The sequence below is a fragment of the Ammospiza nelsoni genome, chromosome Z, assembly GCF_027579445.1.
Source record: "Ammospiza nelsoni isolate bAmmNel1 chromosome Z, bAmmNel1.pri, whole genome shotgun sequence".
NCBI lineage: Eukaryota > Metazoa > Chordata > Aves > Passeriformes > Passerellidae > Ammospiza > Ammospiza nelsoni.
In genome coordinates this window covers 80,909,094-80,933,473 of record NC_080669.1, presented here as the reverse complement: position 1 = coordinate 80,933,473, position 24,380 = coordinate 80,909,094, and the positions used below count along the sequence as shown (strand labels likewise).

The 24,380-nt window shown below is 38.9% G+C and overlaps 1 protein-coding gene across 1 annotated transcript in view; it reads right to left on the bottom strand.

The window, feature by feature from the left end:
• The window catches only part of KIAA1328 (KIAA1328 ortholog), a 172,153-nt gene that overhangs the window by 30,666 nt on the left and 117,107 nt on the right, over nucleotides 1-24,380 (bottom strand). Inside the window, exons 8-9 of the mRNA XM_059493161.1 lie at nucleotides 24,116-24,211; nucleotides 6,199-6,383 (exon numbers count right to left, since the gene is read on the bottom strand). Coding sequence (XP_059349144.1) covers nucleotides 6,199-6,383; nucleotides 24,116-24,211 — 281 coding nt within the window. The remainder of the gene's footprint in view (nucleotides 1-6,198; nucleotides 6,384-24,115; nucleotides 24,212-24,380) is intronic.

Sequence of the window (24,380 nt, the reverse complement as noted above, 5' to 3'; positions counted from 1 at the left end):
TCTCCGAGTGTAAATATCACTTCAATAGTAGTTTCATTTAAATAAAATAGAACTGAGAATCCATTCCTTCTTCCCACCTCCAAATAACTCTTGAATTACAAAATAATCTAGGTTTAAAGGTGAAGTTTGGAGGTCATGTAGTTCAATCTTCCATTTAAACAGCATCAACAGGTTTCAGACACTTATCACATTAGGTGCTGAATGTCTCACTGATAGAACCTCTGTGGGAAATTCCTCTGGTTCCACTGCTTGACCAGCCTCATAGTCAAAAATGTATCCTGTATAGCTAATCAGAATTTTCTGAGTTGTGACTTTTCCCTGTTGTCTCCTGTGTGGCTGATGATGACTTCCAAGAAGGCTCATTCCCTCCTCTCTACACCCTCTCCTAAGGTAGCTGCAGCAAGAAGCAAGATCCATGCTGAGTCACCTCTACCTGTAGCTGAATGCACCCAGCCTTCTCAGCCTCTTGCTTCAGCCCCATGGCTGTCCTGGCTGCCTCTGCCAGACTCCCTACAGCTTGTCAGTGTTGTCTGTGCACTGTGGAGTCCCAGAGTGGACACAGCATTTTTGGGCACAGTCTCACTGAGCTAGCTGGGGGGAAGTGTAATTTCAGCACTCTGATTGCTGCAGCTGTATGATTATGGCCCAGTAAGAGGTCCAGTTACTCCATCACACAAGCACATCACTGACTCACTGCTCTTCAGCAGAACACCCCATTCTTTTCTGGCACAACTGCTTTCAGGATTTTTTCAGTGTCAGGTCAATCCAGCTGAAGGACACTGGCATTGCCCTCTGCTGAACCTAAAAAGGGTTCTGTCAAATCTTTTTCCCAACCTGTTAAGGTCCCTTGACTACTGTGCCCTGTTCTCCAGCACACTGACTGGTTCCCTAAGCCTGCTAACTTGCTGAAGGTGCATCCTGTCCTGCTGCTCAGGCTGTTGATGTTAAGCAGCTAACCACTATGAACTGGCTGCCAGCTGGACTGAAGACAACCCTTGAAGGCTGGTGGTTCAGCCAACTTTTCATTTGCTCACCTGAGAACTGAGTTTCATTGATCAGATTTAGTAAGACAAATAGCATACAGGTAAAAAAGAGGTAAAGGGAAATAGGAAAATTAGTAGCTATCTGATCTACCACATAAAAAACCTGTGGATTTGGGCTTTTTTAATCTCTCCTAATTAATGGTGCACAACCAACATTACTTAACTCGAGTCAATATAGGGAAAACCAAACATATCAGCAAAAACTGAAGTCAAACTAGTGTTTAGATCCTTATGTAACCCTGTGATGGCCAAATATTTCTCAGCTCTGTGAACAGAAATATTAGCTATCAGCCATTTTGAAACACAAAGCAACGCAAGGTTGTAATTCCAGCTTCAGTGTAAAATGTACAGATGTTCAAGGGGTTATTTAAAACATGCATTGAATCTAATATTTATACAAATATATACAATTCAATAAATCCATGTTTTAAGATGCATTTTAGAGAGACTAACAAAAAATATGTTATCACCCTGCTGTAATGAACTGTGTTTCAGCACCTTTCAGTAAAAAAAAATCTTGCCTAAGAAAGAGTTAATTATCAGCAAAGGAAGTCTGGAAATATCATGGGGATATATGCTGATTGTGTGTCCCTGGTAACTTGATAGTGTGCCAATTCATGATGAGAAGAGTGGGTATGCATATAAAGACTGGAAGGCTCTTGTTTAGAGTTTTGACTTTACGACTGAATAAGAGATATTTAGAAATCATTTCACATGACAGTGGAATGAGGCAGCTGGATTTTAAGAAACTAATACCAAAGTAATAAAAACCTTGTTAACATGGGAGAAAATATTCAGTTGTTAATACAAGACAAGGCTGGCACACCGTCAGCAAACTACACTCACAGAAAATGAGATGTATCTCTGCAAAAAAAGACAATATATGGACTCAGAAGTGGCCAACACAGCCTCAAGGGGACTGTTCAAATACCCAAGTTTGAAAATATTACCAGAGCTAGAAACAGAAAACAAGAAAAGGAACTCAGCAGGAATTTACTGAGGCTGTTAGGCTGCACAGAAATAAAGCAGAGGCATAAAGAAATCCCAAATAAATGCATATTAAAAAAAAAGTTAAAAAAATACATCTTGGAAAAAGCATGCACGTCTTTTGAGGAAAAAGAAACACTCATGAACAAGCAAATATATAAGGATGATTAAATCAATAACATTCCCAAAAATGTCCAAGCTACTACTAATTTTAAAATATCAGGAAAAAATAAAGGAAGGGAAAATTGGCGAGTAGACGGTTATGAAGACCCTGTTGATGTATAATACCTGTCTATATAAAGCTGATGAAAAGAAACTACCAGGGGAAAAAAAAAGATACAAAGTCTTTAGTCTGAAGGATATATATTTCAGGGCTAAAGGGAATTAGTTAATGAATTTATGAAGTGACTGGTAATTATTTATGAAAAGTCATAGAGAACTGGGGTGATACAAATGACAGCAAATTAATTAGATTGCAGGTGTTAGAAGACAGTATGAGACTGGAGACATTGCAGATGATCTAGAGAAGCAAGAAACGTGGAAGAAGAATAGACACATTTACCCCTGGAAAAAAGAAAAAGCTCTTCCATAGTGTGGTAATTTAAATCCTGACACCAATGGAAAGAACCTGGAGCAGCAAAGAATCACAAAAAAAACCCCTAGATATAAGCTTGCAAGTCAAGCTACTCCTAAAGCAATTATAAATGTTTCCTAAATGGCAATGTCAAGAATAGTATTTTCAATTGGGCTAACCTGGTACAAGAATGATTTAAAGTAGATTAAAAAATCATTTGAGAAAACTCAAATAGCTATATATTTCTGTTTGAAAAACAGACAACTAAAACATTAAGAAAATGGGGAAATACAGCAGTGTATATTTTAGAAGTGTAAACATTAAGGATGAAGAAAAATGGATGAGGCTGGTTCAAGCAGCAATGGAATGAAAGTAAGCAATGGGAAATCTAGGTTGATAATCATAAAAGAAATCTTTATGGCTTGAATAATAGTAATATTCATAAGACTTAACATTTATATAGTACTTCACATCTTCAAAGCACTTCACTAATATTAACTAATTGCTCCATTCAATTGTAGAGGAGAGTATTCCCTCAAGGGAAGAAGTTCCAGATCCTGAATCCCTAAGAAGCTACATCAGAAAAACTACTGAAAAACAAACACTATCTAGAGAAATCAGCCCCTGGAAAAGTACAAGGCTAAAATGAACTAAAATAATTTTTTTTCTCTGGCTTTTTCTTTTGCATATGAAAAAGGAAAGTGTGCACACTATACAACATCATGCAGACATTATGTCCAACAAGAAGAAGCACAGGGGAAAATAGTTCTTTCTTTAGTTTCAATGCAGAGGTACTTCAGGAAGTGTTTGTAAAGATGAATACTTTAAACAGAAATGTAAAGAATTGCCCAATATTGCACAGTGCAATGGATGCATGTTTCCCAGCCCCACAGCAAAATTTTCAAGAGCAGAAAGGAAGAAAACCACACATTCCTGTACTCCAGCACTTTTTAACTAGACAAGTTGTTAGATTTTAGTACACGTTGACATAGCTGGTGGTGACACCAATAAAAACAATTTACTGCTGAAAGGATCTAAGACTTCAGGATTGCTTCAACTGCCTAAAGTTTTGCTGGTAATACTAAAAAAGTTTGACTACAAGACACAAACACCTGCTAAAGCACAGGAATAAAAACTAAGGAGCAAGAAGAAACAAAAGACAAAATCAACAGTGAGGGAATAAAAATCGATTTCCTAAGTTGATCCAGTAAGCTTCTACCCTGAAAAGAGAGCAGAAGTGACCCTTTCCACTCCAAGAGGTGAAGGGACCACATTAACAATGCTCTTCTACCTGTTACTAACCATGATCTGGGAGAAGGAATCGTGTATTTGTTAAGAAATCACCCTTTTCAAACCCACCGCTGTCACAGCAAGTGACCAGTCCTGTAGGCAGGAAAGCCTACAACCATTCCAGGATGAGAACAGCTTCCTGATTAATAATTTTAAATCTGATGTAAGTGCCTGTGGTGCTCTGGAGGGACACAACTACTGATACAGCCACGATTCCCAGTGGCACAGCAAGCCCAAGGGCTCAGACCTGCATTCACACTGCACTAAGGAGTGCTTGGATAGAGTCACCATCCTGGAGAACATACAAATAGACCAGACTGATACCAACAGGAGAAAAATAAACCTCTGTAGCAATAGGTCAGTATCTGATGGTTGAGAAGTTTTCACCTGAACATGTTTCTGTACACAGCACTCTTGTGCTCCGACCAACAGGCCACCTTCAGGTATGTGGCTAAATGAATTTCATGCCTCAACATATCACTTTGTGGATTTCATTCCCCTTTCTCATACTGCACTAAATCAGAAATTCCAAGTCAGCAGCATCTAGGAATATCCAGTAAAAGCAAGGACAGAGCCAACTAAGTCCAGGCTATGCAGGCTAGAACTAAAAATCTTGACATTGTGTCTTGGTGATCTCCTAAGATGGAAAAAACACTTTACAAGTATGTGTGTGTGCTTGCTAAAGGAGTCCAAATATATAACAGAAGGAAGCCAATTAAAAAGGTACTAAATACAGAAGACTTCAACTTCAGTGATTAGTGCTAGGTAATTTGCCTTGTGATAAACAACTATTCAAATCAGTAATAGACCTGAGGTTGTTCCACAGCTTGAAAGCATTCCTCTGAATTTTATCAGCTATCACAGCAAGTGCCAATGTTTGTAAGTCAAATTTGGCAATGCAGCTCTACACCATTAAAGCCAGCAATCCCAGTAAGTGCTTGCAAAAGATGCCCACCATCTTCAGAGATCATGCTGAATGCTACAATCACTAAATCAGCATAGGTGCAGCTCAGTTGCAATGTGCAACAGCCAGATGCAGCTTGTAACTTCTTCTCAGTCCTACAAAATGAAGCGAATGAATGAAGAAGAGGCCAGGTTGGATATTTAACCCTGAATCTATGGAAAATAAGTTACTTTTGGGGACTAGCCCAGTCTAAGGAACAAAACCCACCATCCAGCTGTGAAAAATCCTTGTTTCATCACTGCAGCAAAGAGAAGGAGGAGGGGCAGAAGGAAGAGGAAAAGAGAAGAAAAAAAAATGATAGCTGAAAAAAACCATAAAAGAAAACCATCAGTGAAAATTGCCCCTGAAACTTTGCAGAATTGTAACGGCTTTCTCTTGCTTAAATTGATTGGTGTAGCAATGTTATAAAATGACTATTAGGATTCATTGTGCACAACAGAAAGTGTGAAATGTCAGCAGATTATACAGCAAAAGTAATGGGTCCTGAACCCCTGTTAGTCAAAAATGATTTTGTTTCAAATTAGAAATTGATTTTTTTGGACACAAGCCCTTTACAGGCTTCCAACTTTTGTAGCTGTGCCTTGGAAGAGATTAACCTCAGCCACTGTTTGGGTCCAGGCTGATGATACCCTTTTGAAAGTTTCTTCACAGGGACTGCTTTTTAATGTTGGTACGGTCTTAACCAATAACACAAGTTATTTGTTCCTTTGAGAACTGCACCACATTTCTTCTCATTTTGCCATTTTCTTTATTTTTATGCTGACATATACAGCAAACTGGCTGACAAGTTAAAATAAAAAAATTAAAAAATAAAAGCTAGTTCATAATTGAACCAAGGATTATGTCCAAAGCTAAGCAGTGAAACATCCAAGCTGCTTTTGTTCCCAACCTTTTTTCTTCATAAGAGAGAAAAGATTGCATCTCTGGTCCTTAAGTGGAGGCACTAAGCTAAGGGCAGGATAGGTTTTAGCAGTAGAGACATCCCTGTGTGGCAAACTAGCAGGTTGTGATGGTGCAGTCATCACTCAAGGAGGAAAAGAATGCAAAGATTACATTTGAAGAGCAAACCCCACTGCACTTCTCACTGCCTTATGGGAAAATTAAAAAACAAATAGTTGAAGGAGTTTTCTGAGATTAAGGGACTACTTTTTTCTCTTTCATCAGAAATACCAGACAGGATCGCCACTTGTTATTTAATTATTTTTTTAATGGAGCTAACACTTTCTCTTAGGTTGTTTAAACACCTCTAAAACTTCTTTCTTTAATTGTGTATTTTACTAATACCCTTTTGAACACACCAGCACAATCATGGCCCTGCAATACAGTATGCTCCCCCTTACCTTTCCTGGACTTGGTGCCTTCCCTCTTGGTCTGCATTTGAGGGCTTTGCCCATCATCCATGTTTATACCAAAGCCAACCATCTTCTTCCCTGAACTGCTCCCATGACTGCTCCCTGGTTTTCTGGAGTTTTTGCTCACGGGAGATGTCCTCAGTAAATAATCTTCATGTTTCAACACAGGGACACTAGGAGGAAAAAAAGATCATGCTGTTACATGATGTATTTGGCCCATTAACACTGCACCCAGCTCTCTACCAGCTTTTACTCTCCAGAAGCATAAACATCATGCTGCTGGTTAAGCTCTCGTTGAATACATTTATAATTTCTGAAAGCAGAATGCCAAAGGCTTGAAGAGTTACCAACACACTTTATCAGGAGTCTTTGGTTATCAGCAGCCAGCAGCACCCTGACAACTGTATTTGGGGTTTTGCAGCATTGGGTACATTCCCTAAAGCATTAGGTCCTGGATTTCTCAAGTAGTTAGAACAGCACCAGTGGGATGAAGACATGGAAGAGAAGATGAAGACAGACTTTGTCCAGCACAATGGGCCAAAATTGGAAGAAAGAATAATTTTAAAAATGTTCATTTTGCTAGAATAAAGGGGAAACAAAGAAGATTATGTGAAGAGAAATCTGAAATTTTAGTTTGCAAAAGGGAAGCAGATCACAAAATCACATAATAATTTTTATTGGAAAGGACCTTTGAGATCATCTGAGTACAACTGCCAAGGATACTGCTAAACCACACCGCCAAGTGCCACATCTACATGTTTTTTAAAAAACAGAGATGGTGAGAAGCTGATTCAAGAAGAAAATGGATGAGAAGAAAGGAGACAAAGAGGTGAGACAGAGGTACTTTTAAACAGGATAGAGAATGTATGAGCAAACTGCTGGGAGAGAATGTGGTGGAGAAGGGCAGTACTTTGAGTAAAGTAAGGAAAGAGAAAGTTGACCAGAACCATTACGGTTCAAGATGAACTTCAACACACGATCATAAACACTGCATGGATAGAGGCAGGAGGCAAATCTAGTGATGGTGAGCAATCATGACCTCAAGCTCTGCAGACACAGGCATCTCAAAATGTTCTGGGCAGACAGGAAGATGACCCACATTTCTCTCAGTAAAGAAAAGCTACTGCTTTCAAATTCTGCTCTCTGGGAAATAACTACTGCTTTAAATGACAATTCCAATTCCCAACATACGTAAGTCATTACTCCCTGTCATAAAAGGCTCCCTTATAAAAGAAATTAAAAATATAAAAAAGTATCTTTGTATTATCCACATGAAATAATACTGTTTATTCCAAGATTATATTGATCTACTTGCAACCATGGAAGCAAAAAACAACTTTCTTAAGTTATTAGAAGATTAAACAAATCTTAACAGCTGGATTCTGTGAACCTAGAGGTCTTTTCCAACCTAAACCATTCTATATTTCTATGATAAATCTTTTTCCTGTTTAAGCAGCAATTTTATATTGGCAACCCAAAGACTGTCACTGAGCTTTTATTAGTTAGGATACAGCTTCATGGAGGCTGAATCACAAGAATCTTTTACCTAAAAGCTTGCACTGACTGAAGTTACTGTAGATCTCAGGGAAAAGGAGGAAATGATGCTAAATTAAAAGTTTCCCATCAATGTGCTGTATAAGACATTGTTTAATAGGGCCCACTGAGCCTGTTGGACAATTAGTATTACTCCTGTATTATTAATGCAGAACAGTATATAATGGCTTATGACCTATAATAACTGACTGAAGTGTTGGATATAACTTCTCCAAATAACCTCCGTTTACTTTAGGGCTTCTAACTGTGTGACCACTAATAATACTGCAAAGTGTTTTTTAAAATTTATGGTGGACTAAATTAGTATCTTATTTGAATCATATGAAATTATTAACCTACTAATTCCTGCAACTACAAGAGCACCAAGAGGTGGTTTTGGATCCTAGCAACTGCTTAAAGAGGCTTAAAGGTGTAATAATTGACCAGATTTCCCTGATAAAACAGGACTTGATATTCCATTTGCCTCTACCTGGGATGATTAAAAGCATTTAAAAAAAAAGTGAGGCTGTCATTATTTGGATTCTTTTTGAGTTGTTTAAAGCACATTTGATTACAACCTACAGTCCTCATGTGAATACAGTGACCTTTGGCTAGCAGATAAAGAGGTGACTACTCAATTTGTTCTCATCTGAATGCAGTATCTTCTACGGTGCACTTACCTCTATAATACTGAGTTCTGTTCTAAATACGGAATGGCAGATGCAGTTCAAACAGAAACAGACACCAAGAAGAAATTGCATAAGCTAAGGTATAATAAATTACATAAGCTAAGGTATAATAAATAGCAAAAGAAAGTGTATTTGCATTTATAACTTAAATAAACAACTAGAGCCTCATTGTTTAGTAAATAATAGAAGTCAGCTCATGCTAAAGTTCTGCTTAAGTAAGGATAGAGTCTCAAATCTTAAAATGACAATCTGAAAGGTGTGCAGACCAAGGAGAGAAAGGGATGATGCAGAGAGATAAAAAAATTCAGTAATTAACTATCTACCACAATTAAACAAAGAAAACATAAGGCAAAAAAATCTGTTTCAGAACATAATTACTCATTCACCTCTGGAATAATTAGTAAAACAAATGATGTGACTATTGCAACATGGAAATTTAAACTCAACATATGGTCAAAGGGAATCAGCTATTTATGTCTGGAGAGATTTAGCAGCAAAAGAGGTTCTTGTCTATTTTCAAATCCAACTACCCATCATGTCACTCAAAGGCACCACAGTTAGTAGGAATTCCTGCAGGTCACCACAATATCCAATGAATTTTCTTGACACTGCTTGAAACTAACCAACAGAGAAGACTTCCTAAATAAAGACCTTATTAACCTACCTACCCTACATACCAGGGCAGGAGATGTAGTGTGGCCAAGAAAGAAGTGAGTCTCAGCACTGCTGCCTCATTATGAATATCCAAGTACACCATCACCAAAGGAAAACAAACCTTGAACATTCCTTCCATCCCGTCTGAGCCTCATATCGCGATATCCCCGCTGAGCGCGAATGGCAAATTTTAAATGTCATTCAGGACCCATTGAATACTGCTAGTATTTGCATTCCTTAAAAAGTAGAAAAACATTAACCTTTTGTTTTATTGAATTAAAATGCCATGGAAATGCTGATGTAGTCTTCAGAGACTGAAATACTTTTACAAAGAAGAATAGCTGTCATTTATTAGACACAAAGAACAATTACTTGATAGGATGCTTTCTGACAAAAAGCAGATTGGTATTCTCATCATAGAAAAGGCATTGTAAAAAAACTCAGCACAGACCTCTGAGACTTGAATAATTTAAAGCTGCATTTGGTGCAATTTGAATTTTTCTTTAGGGAGGCAAAGTTAAATACCTTTAATTTGTTCTAATTATTTCAAATTTGCAAGTTAATTATGGCTGATCATTAAATAACAAAAAGGACTATCGTCTCCATAGAGTTTTACCTCCTACCCTCTGCATTACTTAAGCTAGATTTTAGTATGCATGAATTAACTTTCTAAATAATCACACGGTTTGACTAAATGGCTCAGTAAAATGAGCTCTGATCCTCACAATAAGCATTAATGGACATTAGAAAGGCAATTGGGACCCATGTTACTTACATTATAAGTATTTTTAATGGGGTCTTATTTACTAATCTTTATGTACTGTTCAAGTTAGGGCATCATATAGATACATTATTCTGCTTTAATAGAGGAAAGTCAGTTCTTCAAGATACTAAAATAAATGTCCACTTAGAGCCAACTAAATTCATTTTTAAACTAATGCAGGAAAACTCTGATAGAATATAACTTGTTTTAGCTGCTGATCCTGATGAATCAATCCAACATAATGGCAGCCTTGCTCTGCAAATGGAGTTTTGCAGATCTGTTGAATCGCTAAGCAACCCAAGCAGCTCAGGCTCTTGCCAGAGTCGTGCTTACTATCAGCATGTGATTTACCTCGCCCACGAGGCTTCTTCTCTTCCTTGCTCCACACCCAGCATTCAGCTGACTGGGTTCCCAGCCTTCAATCCCAAATTTGGATGCTCACCTTCCACTGAACTCTGATCTTTCCATGCGTTTTTCAGTGGCATTCAGAGAACAAGACTATGTTGTAACTACTCAGAAACCCAAAAAGCGAGGCAATTCATGCCTCTGCTATGTATGTTCAACAGATGGCTGCCTTGATGGTACCCTACTGCACTCTGCTGAGGCAAGGGCTTACGAGTTTAACCATTATCAAACTAACAGATTGCCGTGGTAGGTTAGCTCCAAAAGCAAACATGTTGGAATGTTATTTTCCTGTTCCGTAATTTCTGTTTTAAAAATAAAATAATTAACAGTTCATGTGTGCAATCTGCTGCAATTATATCAGGCCAAGAATGCATAACACTTAATGATGCAAAACTGGTGATAAGTAGACAACCCAAGCAATACGTTTTTGTAGCTGGAACCTGAATTGCCATTTCAGACACAGTTTGACAAACAGGCTGAAAATTGCTTCCTCCCCTGCCACTTTGGCTGGGAGTGTTTTCCAGCCAGATCAGTTTCCAGAGTCAGTTCAGTATAAAGCAGCAGCACTACAAGTACTGGGACAAAAGAGAAGATGCCAGGATCTTCTTTTCAGTAGGGGTCAAATTTAGATCAGTTCACATCAAGCTTGTTATCAAACAGCACTTTTGAAAACCACCTGTTCCAAAGTGGGACTGTTTGGGAGGTTGTTTATCTGCATAGCAAATTAAAAAAATATTTCTGGGGACTTTGTAGATTTTGGATGAGTGGATCTGAAAACAAATGGCAGTGGTCTACAGAACAATTACAACCTTTCCTGTCCCCTCAAGTGGAGCTGAGGAGAAACACGTCAGAATGTACGAACCAGCACAGCAGCACACGGGAAAGAGAAGGGAGATTGATCTTCTTGCTACTGCTTTGTGCAGGGTGCACAAATCCACAGGGCAGCTGAGCACAGCTGGAAGGGACGTAAGAGAGATGCAGGTGAAGAGGAGAAACACAGTGTGAACCTCAGGGCAGTCTCTCATGCCTGAATGCCATCACCCTTTCCTTCCTAAAAAATGCTTTTTTAGCTTAGCATTTTTTCCTCCCTTTAAGAAGCAGGAAAAAGTCCTATTCTAATACATTCCTTGAAGACCATATTCAAGCCCAGAGTGAGATTTCATGGGCCAATTATCAAATCTGGCATTTTGAGGCTTATGTTAGATGCATCAGCATGTTAATGGCACTGCTGGGATCCAGTGAATGTCAATAAGAAACAGCTGCTTTCCTTTCTAGAGAGCATGTGCATTTAAAGCTTTGAGATAACAGAATCAGAGAATACTTTTGGTTAGAAGGAACCTTTTAAAGGTCCCCTGGTCCAATCATCCTGCAATGAGCAGGGACATCTTCAACTAGAACAGATTGCTCAGAGCCTATCCAAAGTGACCTTGAATGTTTCCAGGGCTGGGGCATCCTCCACCATTCTGGGCAACCTGCACCACTGTTTCACCACTCTCAGTGAAACATTCCTTCATCACATCTAACTTGAATCTGTGCATTAAGATGAAAAGCAAGACCACTTGTCCTATAGTTATAGACCCTGTTCCAAAGTCTGTCTCTATCTTTCTTAAAAGAGACCATTTTAACCATTGAAAAAGTGCAGTCAGGTTTCCCCAACACCTCTCCTCCAGCTGTCTTCAGGACCACATCCATCTCCCTTCCCACTTATTTTTTAGGCAAAAGGCAGGAGGGCAGGAACAGGTAGGGAAACACTTCAACAGTCAGTGAGAGTTCTGGAGCTGAAATATAAATATTATCAAATCTGCTTGTAATAAAAGGATTTTTCATCACAGAAAATAGACAGTGATTGCCTACAATCTACATGTTATTATGCAGACAATATATTGCTGAGCTGTCATGCAGCGATTTCATCTCTTACAGCACTCTTCAGGCTCAATGCCCTTGAATCCAGCAATGCCCATGGCTGTGTCAGGTTTCTCTGTTGTTTTTTGGGTTTTTCCCCCCTGTTGAGCTCTCTCTCTCAAATCTACTGCATTTGGTTTACTTTTCTCTCATCTTGGAGGAGATACACTTGTACCTATGCTAAATTTTTTTCCTTATCTGAAGCAGTACCAAGGTACAGCAATCCACAGCACAGCTTCCCCAGACCACTCTTTCAGGGACCAGTTCCTTCCCCATTCCCTCAGTAGCTGATGCTCAGACATTTAATTCCACTAGCAAGAATTGAGGCCACATATGCTCTTAATTAGCAATGACCTATTAGATCATACCAGCCATAGGTGAAACCCTAGCCCCACTGAATCAATCAGAACACTGTCTTTATTTTCAATGAAGTCAGGACTTCACTTAATTTACATGGTTAGAGGTCCATTTGTAGCAAGTATTAAGCTAAATTTAACCTAGAATTATATTCGTGCCTTCCCTTTGAAGCCCTCTCCTTCCTCTGGTTTAAGTTCACTACATTTCAACTCCCTACCAGCACCTTTCCAACATATCTGAGTTTCTCTAATAAATAGCAAAATTACAGCTGTGATTACTTTTCCATCTTTTTTGAATTCAAAGAAAATTCAAGCATAAAGGTTTTCAGTCAGTCATAGAGAAATGGCCACGGGAAACAGACTGGCCAGGCTTTAGCAGGGCAAAATTCTGTGACTGTTTGTTTGGCCTTTCTTACAGAGCAGAGCAGAACAGCTGTCGTTCCAGCAAACTCTGCTGTCAGCCTTCACAAAAGGAAGTCATGTAAATGTCAAGTCACACGTATAAAAACAATCCTTCCAAACAGTGTCTATATATCTGAAAAGCCTGCCTGGCTGTCACCAGTTAAAGCACCACGAAGAATGATGCAAAACCCTGTTTAGGACAAAGTTTTTGAACTAAATCTAAACTTTTTCAGCACATCAGACAGCATCCCTCTCTCCTTCAGAAGGAGAATCTCATGCTCTTCAGCAAAGTGAATGCCAGTCTTAGTGCCTTATCCAGCATCACTAGTGTCTGGCTGAGAGCCAGCCCCAATCACAAGATACCCATCGAAATGCCATATGCAAGCTATCTCCTGAACAAACATGCCCCAGATTGGATTGTAATTTGGTTGTGATAAAAGCATTGAAGAACAACACATCATCTCTTCTCTACTTGCCTCACCCAGAGCAAAAGGCTTCACAGTGGATGGGCTGCACTCCAAAAACAGGCTGTGGCAGAGATGGGTCTGGGTGTGCAGGTAACCCCCTTATGTCTTCCTTTGCTAAGGCTGTTGGTACACAAGCACTCTCTCCTCTACAGAAGTTTCCAGACAGTCTGATAGGTGTTGATAACAGCAGCTTTCAGTAAATGAGCAGCAATTGCAAAAGCCCTTTTTCTGATCATGGATCACATAATGGAGCAATCATTTCCTAAGGGTAACTGACAATATAGCAGAGGAAGCACACACTAAGAGTTGAACAGTATATACAGGGTTTTCAGCATGCCCTACTAGTAAGATATTCTGAAGAAATTTCTAATTAGAGAAACAGATTGCTTTTTTTTGTGCAGGTATTAGGAGTTACATTACACATGCACAGAAAATATGGAGCTTAGGAGGATCAGAATAGTTGAAAAAGACACAGCAACTACAGTTGCTTCTGTTCATTGACAAAATTACACTTGATTGATGCTAAGTTTCAACGTTCAAGACACCAGTAGGATGAATTTTCAAACCTGGTTTCTAAGTGATGAAATGAAGGAACAAAATTTCAAATTTTTCCCACCAATAGAAATGGAAATTAATAACCACTAAACTGGGCAAACAGACATATCCCTAACAATACTGAGGTGACTTTCTGGGCCACTGACAGCTCCTTCAATATCAGGGAACATGCCACACACAGAGAAAGTCTTTCATAAATGCATCAAATTCCATAATAAATGCAATTAAGAGTTTTTATACTGTCTATTTTTCTGAGGCTGCAGAATCTGATTTCTCTAACCAGGAACCATTACCGCTGAAAACAACACAGAAGCACCCCAGCAGGACCCATATTTTTCCATGAAGTTTCTGTCCTCTTATTTTAATCACCTTTATCTGTACCACAGGATGATTGAATCTAGCATTGAATCATGTTAAGCATAGGTTACTACAGGTTTTTAGGGTTATAGTCTGTTAGTGTTAAAGTCTTACAAATCACGGGACTGTTGAATCTGGAAGCTGCAGTGCTTCACTTATTCCAAAAAGCCATTTGGTTCCTCTGCCAAATACAAAACTGACATGGGTTTTGATTTTTGATAAAAATAATCAAGTAGAATTTTACCAGGTTTGTAACTACAAATGTACACAGCATCCTAAATATTCTCATACTACAGCATCTTTTAAAATGGTGCCATACACTATCCCAGATCAGTTAGAAACACCCTTCCTGATGCATCTTCACACTTCATTGGCCTTTTTTCCATGATTAAATCACATCTGTGGGACATGGTCACTCTATGATTAAAGAGTATATTAATGATTTACCACTACACTAGTACTCATCCATATTATATTGCTTAGTAAAATGAAAACACTGAGATTGTTTATTGATCTGCTTTAAAAAAAATCCTATAGCCTGAAAAGAAGCAAATAGAGAAGTAGAGACTTTGGACTTTACTCTGATTAGTAGACTACCATACCCAACAGATGCAGATTTGACAAGATAGCTCCTGGTAAAGATTTAAAATAACAATTTTAGCCACTTCAGTTGCCTTAAATTCACTGAAGTTACATATTTCACAGGGCATGTTTGATGGCTAGTGACTGTAAAATCAAGTATTTATTGCAAGAGCAATACAGACTTAGATGCCTAAATAATGGCATACAACTATAAAAACCATAGCCCTGGGCCCCACAGAAAAGGCAACATACTAAAGATTTCCCTTCATTTCCCTTCAGTGCATATATTTTATGGGAATTTGACAGCATCACCAAATACTGACTCAACCAGGATGTTTAGGGAACAAATTTAACACATTTTTGCACTTGTATTTAGAAAATATTCAGATATAACAGAACTGAAACCAGATGGAAATCACTGCCTCACTAAAAGGCAGTTACCACTGAGATATGTATTGGCATTGCTCTGATATCCAGTATCAAGGGGAGAACAAAGGGAAGAGATCTTGGGACAAGGATGTTTGTCATGAAGCTCTGGGCTCTGGGCTGCCAGTTCCCAGCCTCTGGAAACCCTTTTAGTCCAGACACAAGTGATTTTTGCCATCTTAGAGCTACCACTATCGATTTTTGGGCATGAAAGTCTACCTTTGCATGCATTTGTTACAACCTGGTGGAAACATCTGTCCACAGCAGAAGCCACGAGTGCTGCTCTGACACTGTGATGTGGGTTCAGGGGTTTGCATTATTTGTGCTGCCAAACCATCTCAGCCCTACTGAGTCCACAGCTGGTATATAAACTTAGCACATCTCTCAGAGACATGGTTTGCTCAAAAATGATGCAAAGATGTAAATGGAGATTAAGGAAACACAGAGATAAAAAGAAAAGAAGGATTAACTATGCATTGATCAAACAAAAGGGCGTGTAGTTATACAAAGAGGTGAAGTCTGGCACTATTGATAGAAGACTGAAGACACTTGTAAATTGTTTTGTTTCAAACTCTTCTGAGTGCTAGAAGCCACACAAAGGGTTTCCATAAAGAAGAGCTGATGACTTGTCACTGCAGTGGAGTTCTAATGCTTTTCTCTCCAGATCACCAATGAAATCTTTTGAGTATGGTTTAGATTTTAGGTAGGTTTACCAGGCAGAGACCATCTTTGTGATGAGTGTGAAGAAACACATTAGTTTGAAACTCACCAAATTAGGATTGAAGGCAGGGAGGGGAAAAGAGCACTCTTAAAAAGCTGAGGATAAAAAAAAGGAGGAAAAGATAAAATGTAAAACAAGAAAGGCATTGTCAGAACACACAGATGGAGGTAGAAGTCACCATGAAATGACCCAGTGGTTCTTAAAGACAGAAAGAATTAGGGAATGTAGTAGCAGCAAATGGCTGAAAGTTAATCCAACACACAAAAAAACTCTGAGTGCCACATAATTGACAGAGTAAAGAAGAGGTGGTGGCAGAGAAAATAAAATAAGAAACAGCTTTATGACTTTTAACAGACAATTGGCCCCTGAAGGTGAGTTTAAAAGAAGCAAAGCAGACAAGACCTGAAGAAGCAGCCAAGATACCCACCTGGAAAACTTATTTTGAAGTAGGCGAATGAATACTGAGCAATTAAAGAAGACTTTAGAGTAGCCAAAGTGCAAGAAGAAGGACTAAAGCAAGGGGTGGTTTTAACTGTTGACACTGCAAAAGGGTATTGTGGCTGCCAAGGAGAAGGGAACTGCAATAGCTGTCAGCAGCCCAGATGCATGCAGAGAAGGAGAGTGATCCTAAGGTTATGAATCTGAGTGGCAGGGAGGATGTGGCATTATCAAAATCAGAAGTGAAGAGAGATTCAGTAGAAAAAAGTAAGGAGTTCTGTTTTGGCCAGATTAGGAATGATCTGAAGGCAAAACAACTGGGATTATGTGTCAGGGAGGCAGTCAGATATGCAAGACTAGATGGAACAGAGCAGAAGGTTTAAGAGTTATTGGCAGGGAGATGATAGCCAAATCCGTGTAACAGGATGTTGTCATCCAGTGGGTACAGAAATCTCCAGTCAAATCAAGGAGTGACTAAATCCCTTCCCTGCCACCTCATAGAGGTTTTTACCTAGTTTCAAATGAAATTATCTTAAATAGTGCTGCAAAAACATGCATAAAAAACCTGACTTTCCATAAAATCTAAAGATCATACTGTTTCTAAAACTAGGGCAACCACTAAATGAAAGTTAACCCGAACAATAACTTTAGCTAAACTTCAGGTCACATGCATTTAATATAATGAGATGAGGAATATGAAAAGGCCATTCATAATGGAATTCATCGAGTTAGGAATGCCATGCTTAGCTGCCTTATAACATATAATTAATGATCCTATAAAAATCCAGCAGTACGAACTCTCCTGGCTGCCCGCAGAACTGTTCTTTATGCTGGGTAGGGCAAGCAAGCATCTGCTTCCACAAATACTGCCCTTTGAGAAGCTCAAAGGCTTTTTTCCCCGCGTTCCATCAGGGACCACAGTGCCATTTCCATGACATGCTGAGCTTTGAACCATTACCCAAATCAGACTATAGCATTTGGCAACCCAGTACACATCTGTCACGATAGACTGGTTAGTGGTCAAATGTTAAAGAAAACGTCATTAACTCTCTTCCATTGCTTTTAATACCCCACCTTCCTCCAGATTATTTATAATCCCCACTAAACCCACCCTCTGTTTACAGTCTTCTAACACAACAGTGAAATACATACTGCCTGGAGATCTGTGTTGCCTTATACCACTCCCAACCATTTGGTACAACAAAAGATGTTCTCTCTCCATCAAAAGGCCTGATCCCTCCTGAAGCATTGATGCTCGAATTCAAGGTTAAAGGATTAAGACCTGAAGCACTGGGTACCAGAGGAAATGAAGCCAAATATCGAAAGAAACACAAAAATCAATCCTCTTCGCTGCAGGAGCAGTGTGAAGAACAAATCAGCTAGGCTGAATCTAAAATTTTCTCTGCGTGGCTTTCAAAAATTAGCACTTTTATAAATATAATGGGTAGTCTGCAAAGCCTCAGCACCCATGCAAAGCCACAGAGTTCAACTCAATACATCAGTATGGTCTGGGAAGTTTTATGCCAGAATAATTCAGTGGCAAATACACAAAGTCCACTTCAGAGAGAGCAAGAGCTGGGAAGTGAGTGAGAGCACATATGTTGTTATCTTTATACGTAGTCTGAAAATCTACAAGTGGCAGAACCTAATATTTACTAAAGTTTGCCTTTTGCTTCAATTCTCTGAGTGCTGAAGTGCAGCCAAGGTCACAGGAGGGGTGGGGGAGTGGGTTTTAGCTTAGTGTAGCTGTGATCATGGGCAGAACAGCAGGGTACAGAGGATTTCTTGCTTAACTTTGTAATACCAATAGCTTTTGTTCTTAGTCCTGCCCCATCAGTTCTGATATAAGCTTTAAATGGCATGAAAGTTGTGCGGGTGGGTTTAAAATTTCCTGATTCAAAACTACCTTCCAGAACATTTTGTTTTATGAGGTTTTTCTTAACTTTTCCAACTGATAAATTTCTGGGACATATGAATGTCTAGATTAAACAAAATATTCTCTTCATCCAAGATTACACATAAAAATAAAAAGTAACAAAACAGTATGTCTGAAAAAGTAATCCATTCCAATTTATAAAAATAGAATTCAGGTTTTCAAAATTCAATTCAGGCAGTAAACTAACAGTGTCTACATTTTCCCATAAAGGAGGCATCTGCAAATGACTTGCAAAAATGTCTCTCACTGTCTGCAAGTGTTGGCAAGGAACAAACTCCTTCAGGAGAGGCATGCATTTCACATATTTCAACTCAAAGAAAAAATTTCCAAGCATTTTCAGTTTTGATGTAGGATATTACCAAACCAAACCCATGCAGAATACTGGCAGCAAACACAAGTTTTGTGAAAATACCAAAATACTTTTTTTCTAACAAGCCTGGTTTTTTTTAACAAGCCTGTTTTCACCAACTGCCGTCCTAAGGTTAGCAGTGTTTCTAATACCTGAGTGCCGGTGCTTTTTGAAGACCTCATCTACCTATGAAAACCACTTATGGCATTTTCTGCTTACATCTTACACCTCCAGTCACTCAGCAGGCTTCCTGCTCAAGGTTACTTTGGACTGCAATGGGAATGATGTAATACTGCTGTGTGCAGCAGACGTGATCATGAGAACAGAATCAGCATAATTCAGGTAAATGTTAGATAGGCAGCTTGAAATCACTGTTGCAGTTGAAAGTAAACCTGAAAATTAGATTAGTGAAGGAACCAGGTCAGCAGAAATGAACTCCACTCTCTCCAGTCCGATAAGGATCACTGCCTACCCTAACAAAAAAAACCCTCAACTTTAAATGCATGCATTGGTATATGTAAAAAATTGCCACACACTCCCCTTTATGCTTTTAGTAACCACATCAGAACAAAAACCTTCACCCTGAACAAGAAAACCTACTACCTCCAGAGTCTGCACGTGGCACTAATGAAGCAGAAATGTGTGTCTAAGTCTGACTGTACTCTCCCATACGTCACAGCAGACTCCAGCAGCCATCTGTTGGAAGGATGCTGTGCCTATATATAGCCAGACACCACCACGAGAGAAAGAAAAAACTCATATCTGCACCTAATTCAGCGTGTGCACTATTGGCAGGTCTGCAAGCACCCTTTTTTTTTACCGGCCAAACAAGTGTTCGCTCCACAAATATCCTATCTAAAAATGATACAAACTTCAATGTAAAATTATCTGGAACAAGAAAGTAACTTGGTTGTTAAAAGGAGCACTAACAGGTGGGAAAGCAGCTTCCAGATACACAGATTTTATGGGCCATTTGCAAGCACAGTTGATTTCATCCCAATTTAATGTGCCAGTCTGCCAAAACAGCAAACAGAAAAAAAAAAAACAAAAATCCCAACAAACTATATTCAGTACATTTCCAAAAGTTGGCCAAGTCCTTTATAGATACACCTCAAGAGACCAAGGACAACTCAGAGATGACCTGGGAGTCTTGCACAAGGAGCCAATTGCAGTCCTGGTGAGAATTTCTCCTTTAGAGGCTCAGGACCTCGACACACCCCAGGAAGTGTGTGGAATGAAGAACTTAAAGGAAAACTCTTCATAGGAAACCAAATGGCTGCTACCATTGTTTTTCAATTCTCCTCAAAAACAGGAGTAATGGGGCCAGCAAAAGTCAGACCAGCAGTAGCAGAGCCATGCGATTGCATGTGATTTTTATTTTATATTTAAATTATTTCGAGGGGGAACTGAGTGAACAAACTTGGATATGCCTGGGACAGCAGGGGGAGCTGCGAGTCTGCATTCCTCTGCAGGTCTATTTAATTGCATTGAATATTTGGACAAAAGCACATCACCACAGAAAGATGCCTGCATGTCTAACAAGCCTCAGAAAAGCGAGTTCATAACAAAGCATTAAACAAGGAGCAACAGATAATTGTCACCTTTTCTCACTAGACAATAAAAATACTTACATCATAAACATAAAAATCTTTTAAAAGACCCCTGACAGCACTCCCTCCTGGAAATATCACCATAGCAATGAGCATCCAAGTACAGGGGGAAGTATCACTGAATCCTGTGCTTGATATTTTCGAGTAACTAAAAATACAAACTGGCAAAAATATGCATGAGTGATGTAGAATGAGGCACACAAACATAAAGAGCTTTCAATGAAATTAAAGGTGGCAATTCCACCTGCAAATCTTCAATACCCCAAGAAAAAAATCCTTTCACCAGGTAGCATACATTGAATGAGTGCCTGCAGATAACTGTAAACACATCTGATAGCTGCTGTGTCCAACAATTCCTATTTGGAACGCTTTGCACAGGTTTGTGTAGAGGCTCAGTGGCAGAATTGTGTGAAATCCAAGGCAAAGATGCCTGTTAGAGGGGAGGCAATAAAGAGCCATACTAGCAGAGCCTTATAGGAAATCTGAGACTTGGAAAAGCAGGGAATCTTGAATGTTAAGATTTAGGCACACAGCAGCACTCTGGGGACGGGTGCTTGCAAAGTGAAAAACTGTGTCTCCTCAAGCTGGTGCCATTAAATACATCTTATTTCCATGCCATTCAGATCAAAGTTAAGATTAAACGAGGAAGGGAAGAGTTTTAAAATTCCTTTCCCAGATGCAGATGTCAGGAGCACACACAAAAGCAGGTGCTGGGTGTATTGATCCTACTGAATACGCATGGAGTGGGTACTTGAGCATGTACCAAGCATCTGTGTCTGGGAGATGGAAAGCACTTTGTAAAAGGCTGTTTTATGCTAAACAAATGCATCAGGTTATGTTTTTATTTTGAATATTTTAAAGCATCTTGCACATTGGGGCAGACTTGAAAAGAAATTATACAGACAACTTGCCATTAATTGCACAAGCTACCAACTCCGTAGCTGCAAATTGTCTGTGGGCTCACTTAGGAGCACTCCAAGCTGCTGAAAACCATCCTCAGTAAAACCTGCTCTGACTACTGCACCTTAGAGAAATGGAGATGCCGAATCTGAAGGTAGTTCAGGTCCCAAATGCTGGCCCAGCTGCAGCTAGGCAACGGGACAGGCACATTTCTTCTCAACATCAGGGAAGGGACAAATTCAACACTGCTAATTCCTACCAGAATAGGTATCCAAACAGGCTGACATGGACAATGCTTGCTGACAATGACAACAAAAGTACCTTAATAGCACACGTACAAAACAAAACAGGCACCCTTTCAAAATCTGGCTATAGTTTGAAGTGGCCCCTGAGATCAAAGTTTTCATTTTCACTAACAGACTATGAGGAAATTCTGCATCAGAAATCAAACTCTGCACGGTATTTGCTTGTGGAATCTTTTTTGCTTTCTTCAATGAGGGAAAAAATTAATCCCTACAGGAGATGACAAGATGCCTTTTAAACTACATACCTCATTTCTGACTAAAATTACCTCTCAATAGTCTGGCACAGCTGCATGCTCCTATTTGGTTTTTTTTTTCATTAAGGGTTCCTCTATTATTTGTACCCATCCTATAGCATTTACGCCTGGCAGTGATGCACATTCCCTTGTCTACAATTCTTCCTACAGATAGTAAAGGATAAATTGCAATTAGATTTTTGTAATTGTAGATAATTAACTCAAAATGAGTTGTTAATTATATAAAAAAACTAATGTTTTTTCAGTTCTTGATTATATTATTTATTTTCCTTCTCACTTCAGCAAGTTTCCTATTTTAAAGGTATTTCACTATTTCCTTTAAAATACCAGGATATTTTTAAAGTAAGTTTTGCTTATTTGAAGACTGAAATCAAATTCTGTGCTGTGAGATTTGCTAGAAGACCTCTCATGCATGCACTGGAAGTCAGAGAGGGCTGATTTTCCATTGGTGTTCTGTTGGAATTTGCTGTAACAAGAATTGTTTGATACATCAATTAAAAACTAAACACCACCACCACAAAAAAAAAAAAAAAAAGAAATAATAATTAAAAAAAAGAGTTCCACATCATCAAAAAAAAACCCCAAAACAAACTAAAAAATAAAATAGCAGAAAAAGAAAACACCAAAAGAGACAGTTAAAAAAAGAATGTATGTCTACCAGCTCTTCCTCTTTTCTAAGACATGGCCACACACTCACACACTCTCCCTCTCTGTACTGAAGAAAACATCACTTACATATTCAAATGCATAAAAGAGATAAATGGACTTGTCTTCTACGGCCTCTTTAAGCCTTACATTAGAGTAAATTATTTAGGGACCATTCATCTGGTAACCTTTGCAAAACTGAAGATGGCATATAAGAAGAAAAACTTCCAAGTGTTTTGCTGCCAAACTTTGTAACCAGCTGGCATGGCACCTTGAGACTGCTCAAACACACAATAACTTTGAAAAATTACAGTAAATTAAACCAGGGGAATGAAGGTAGGGTGGGGAACCTTTTGAAATCTGGGACTCTCATTTTGTTAACACCACAGGTTTTCTTCATTTTCCCTATTAGAATATGTAGATATTTGCAGGTTTTTGGTTGCCAAGAAGCTCTGCAGATGTTCTAGGTTACATTATTCCTCCAAGGGGCTTAATGCTGCTGCATCTTAAACATGTCATGACTCTCCATCTTTTTTGCTACAGTGATAATACTTTGATCACTTCAGTTTGTGTGAAAATGAAAGAAAAAAGCATCTGAACACAACAAAGATATGCCAGTAACTCACAGCAGCCAAACACCTGGTTAAGCAGTGAAGAATTCCAAGAAAACTAACAACTCCTGCTGTTCTGGGAAAAAAAAAAGGCTTATCCCTTTTCAATCGAAAAGGATCTCAGAAAGAAAAATAAAATTAGTATAACAAAGTTAAAAAATAAGAAAAAATAAGGTATTGGACTCTTTGTTTATAAATGAATTATCAGTTCTTACACTATTCTCAGAACAGAGAAGTTTATTACTTTGAGGTATTCTCTCGTTGCTAAAGAAGAAGTCACTCAAAGCACAGCTGCTCATCTTGTCCACCATTCTTTGGTCAAAAGAACACCTATAGTTACAGCACAGAACAAGAAGCTGTTAATTTCTGAGAAAAGGAGAAAACCTTGCCAGTTTTTATTTGTTGCTTTCCTAATAAGCCTGAATCTTTTTCCAGTGTTAACTTGAATGCGACAGGGTAGGACAGAAGGAAAGTAAAATAGTGTACTGACTGAACTTTTAAATAGCAAGCAGGATGGAGATAAAGAGCTAAATATTGGCTTAACTCTGCTTCCAGTTATTTCAGTGGTAGTTTGCTCTGATCACACTGAAGTAGAGGTGTAATGAGAGATATTTAAAAAAACAAGTAACTATCACCAACCATGGAAGATCTACCTGAGAGTTAAAGGATAATGTATTATTTACATCAGGTCCAAATAAAGACTAAGGAGATATTCTGATCTTAATTTAAAACGTAACAAGCAGTACCTAGAACAAAGAACTAAAACTAAGGTTTTGTGAAAACTCCATTTTGCACTGGGCTAAGAGGCGGCCCACAAAACCTGAAGCCTCTTCAGGAAGTCACCTAAACTTTGAGTAATAACAGGTCAGCATAACTATTGAGTTGACTCATAAAACACAGCAGCCAATGAATTTTACCCTTCCTGCAGAAAAAAAGCTCTTAATCTGAAACAAACACATGAACAAATACACTTGGCAGGCAACAGCACACTGTCAAGAAGATATACTGACCCTGTGAAGCACTTAGAAGTGAAGAGAGAAATTACCTTAGCCCCATGCTGCTGCCATTCATCATCAGAGCAAGATCTCTGGGTGCTTCAGCAATGGGCACATCTTCTGAGCCAGGTACAGGGCCTTTAACCCTGGAAAAGACAAGTTAGTTGCTTCTGCAGCTGGTCAAATCACACCAGGAAACTTGCCACTAAAAGGTGACCTATGTGTCTACAAATGGGACACTTTTACACATTAAATGCTTTAGCAATTACCTTCATACTCTCAAATATACTTTTGTACTGGAAGTCTGGTTCAGGC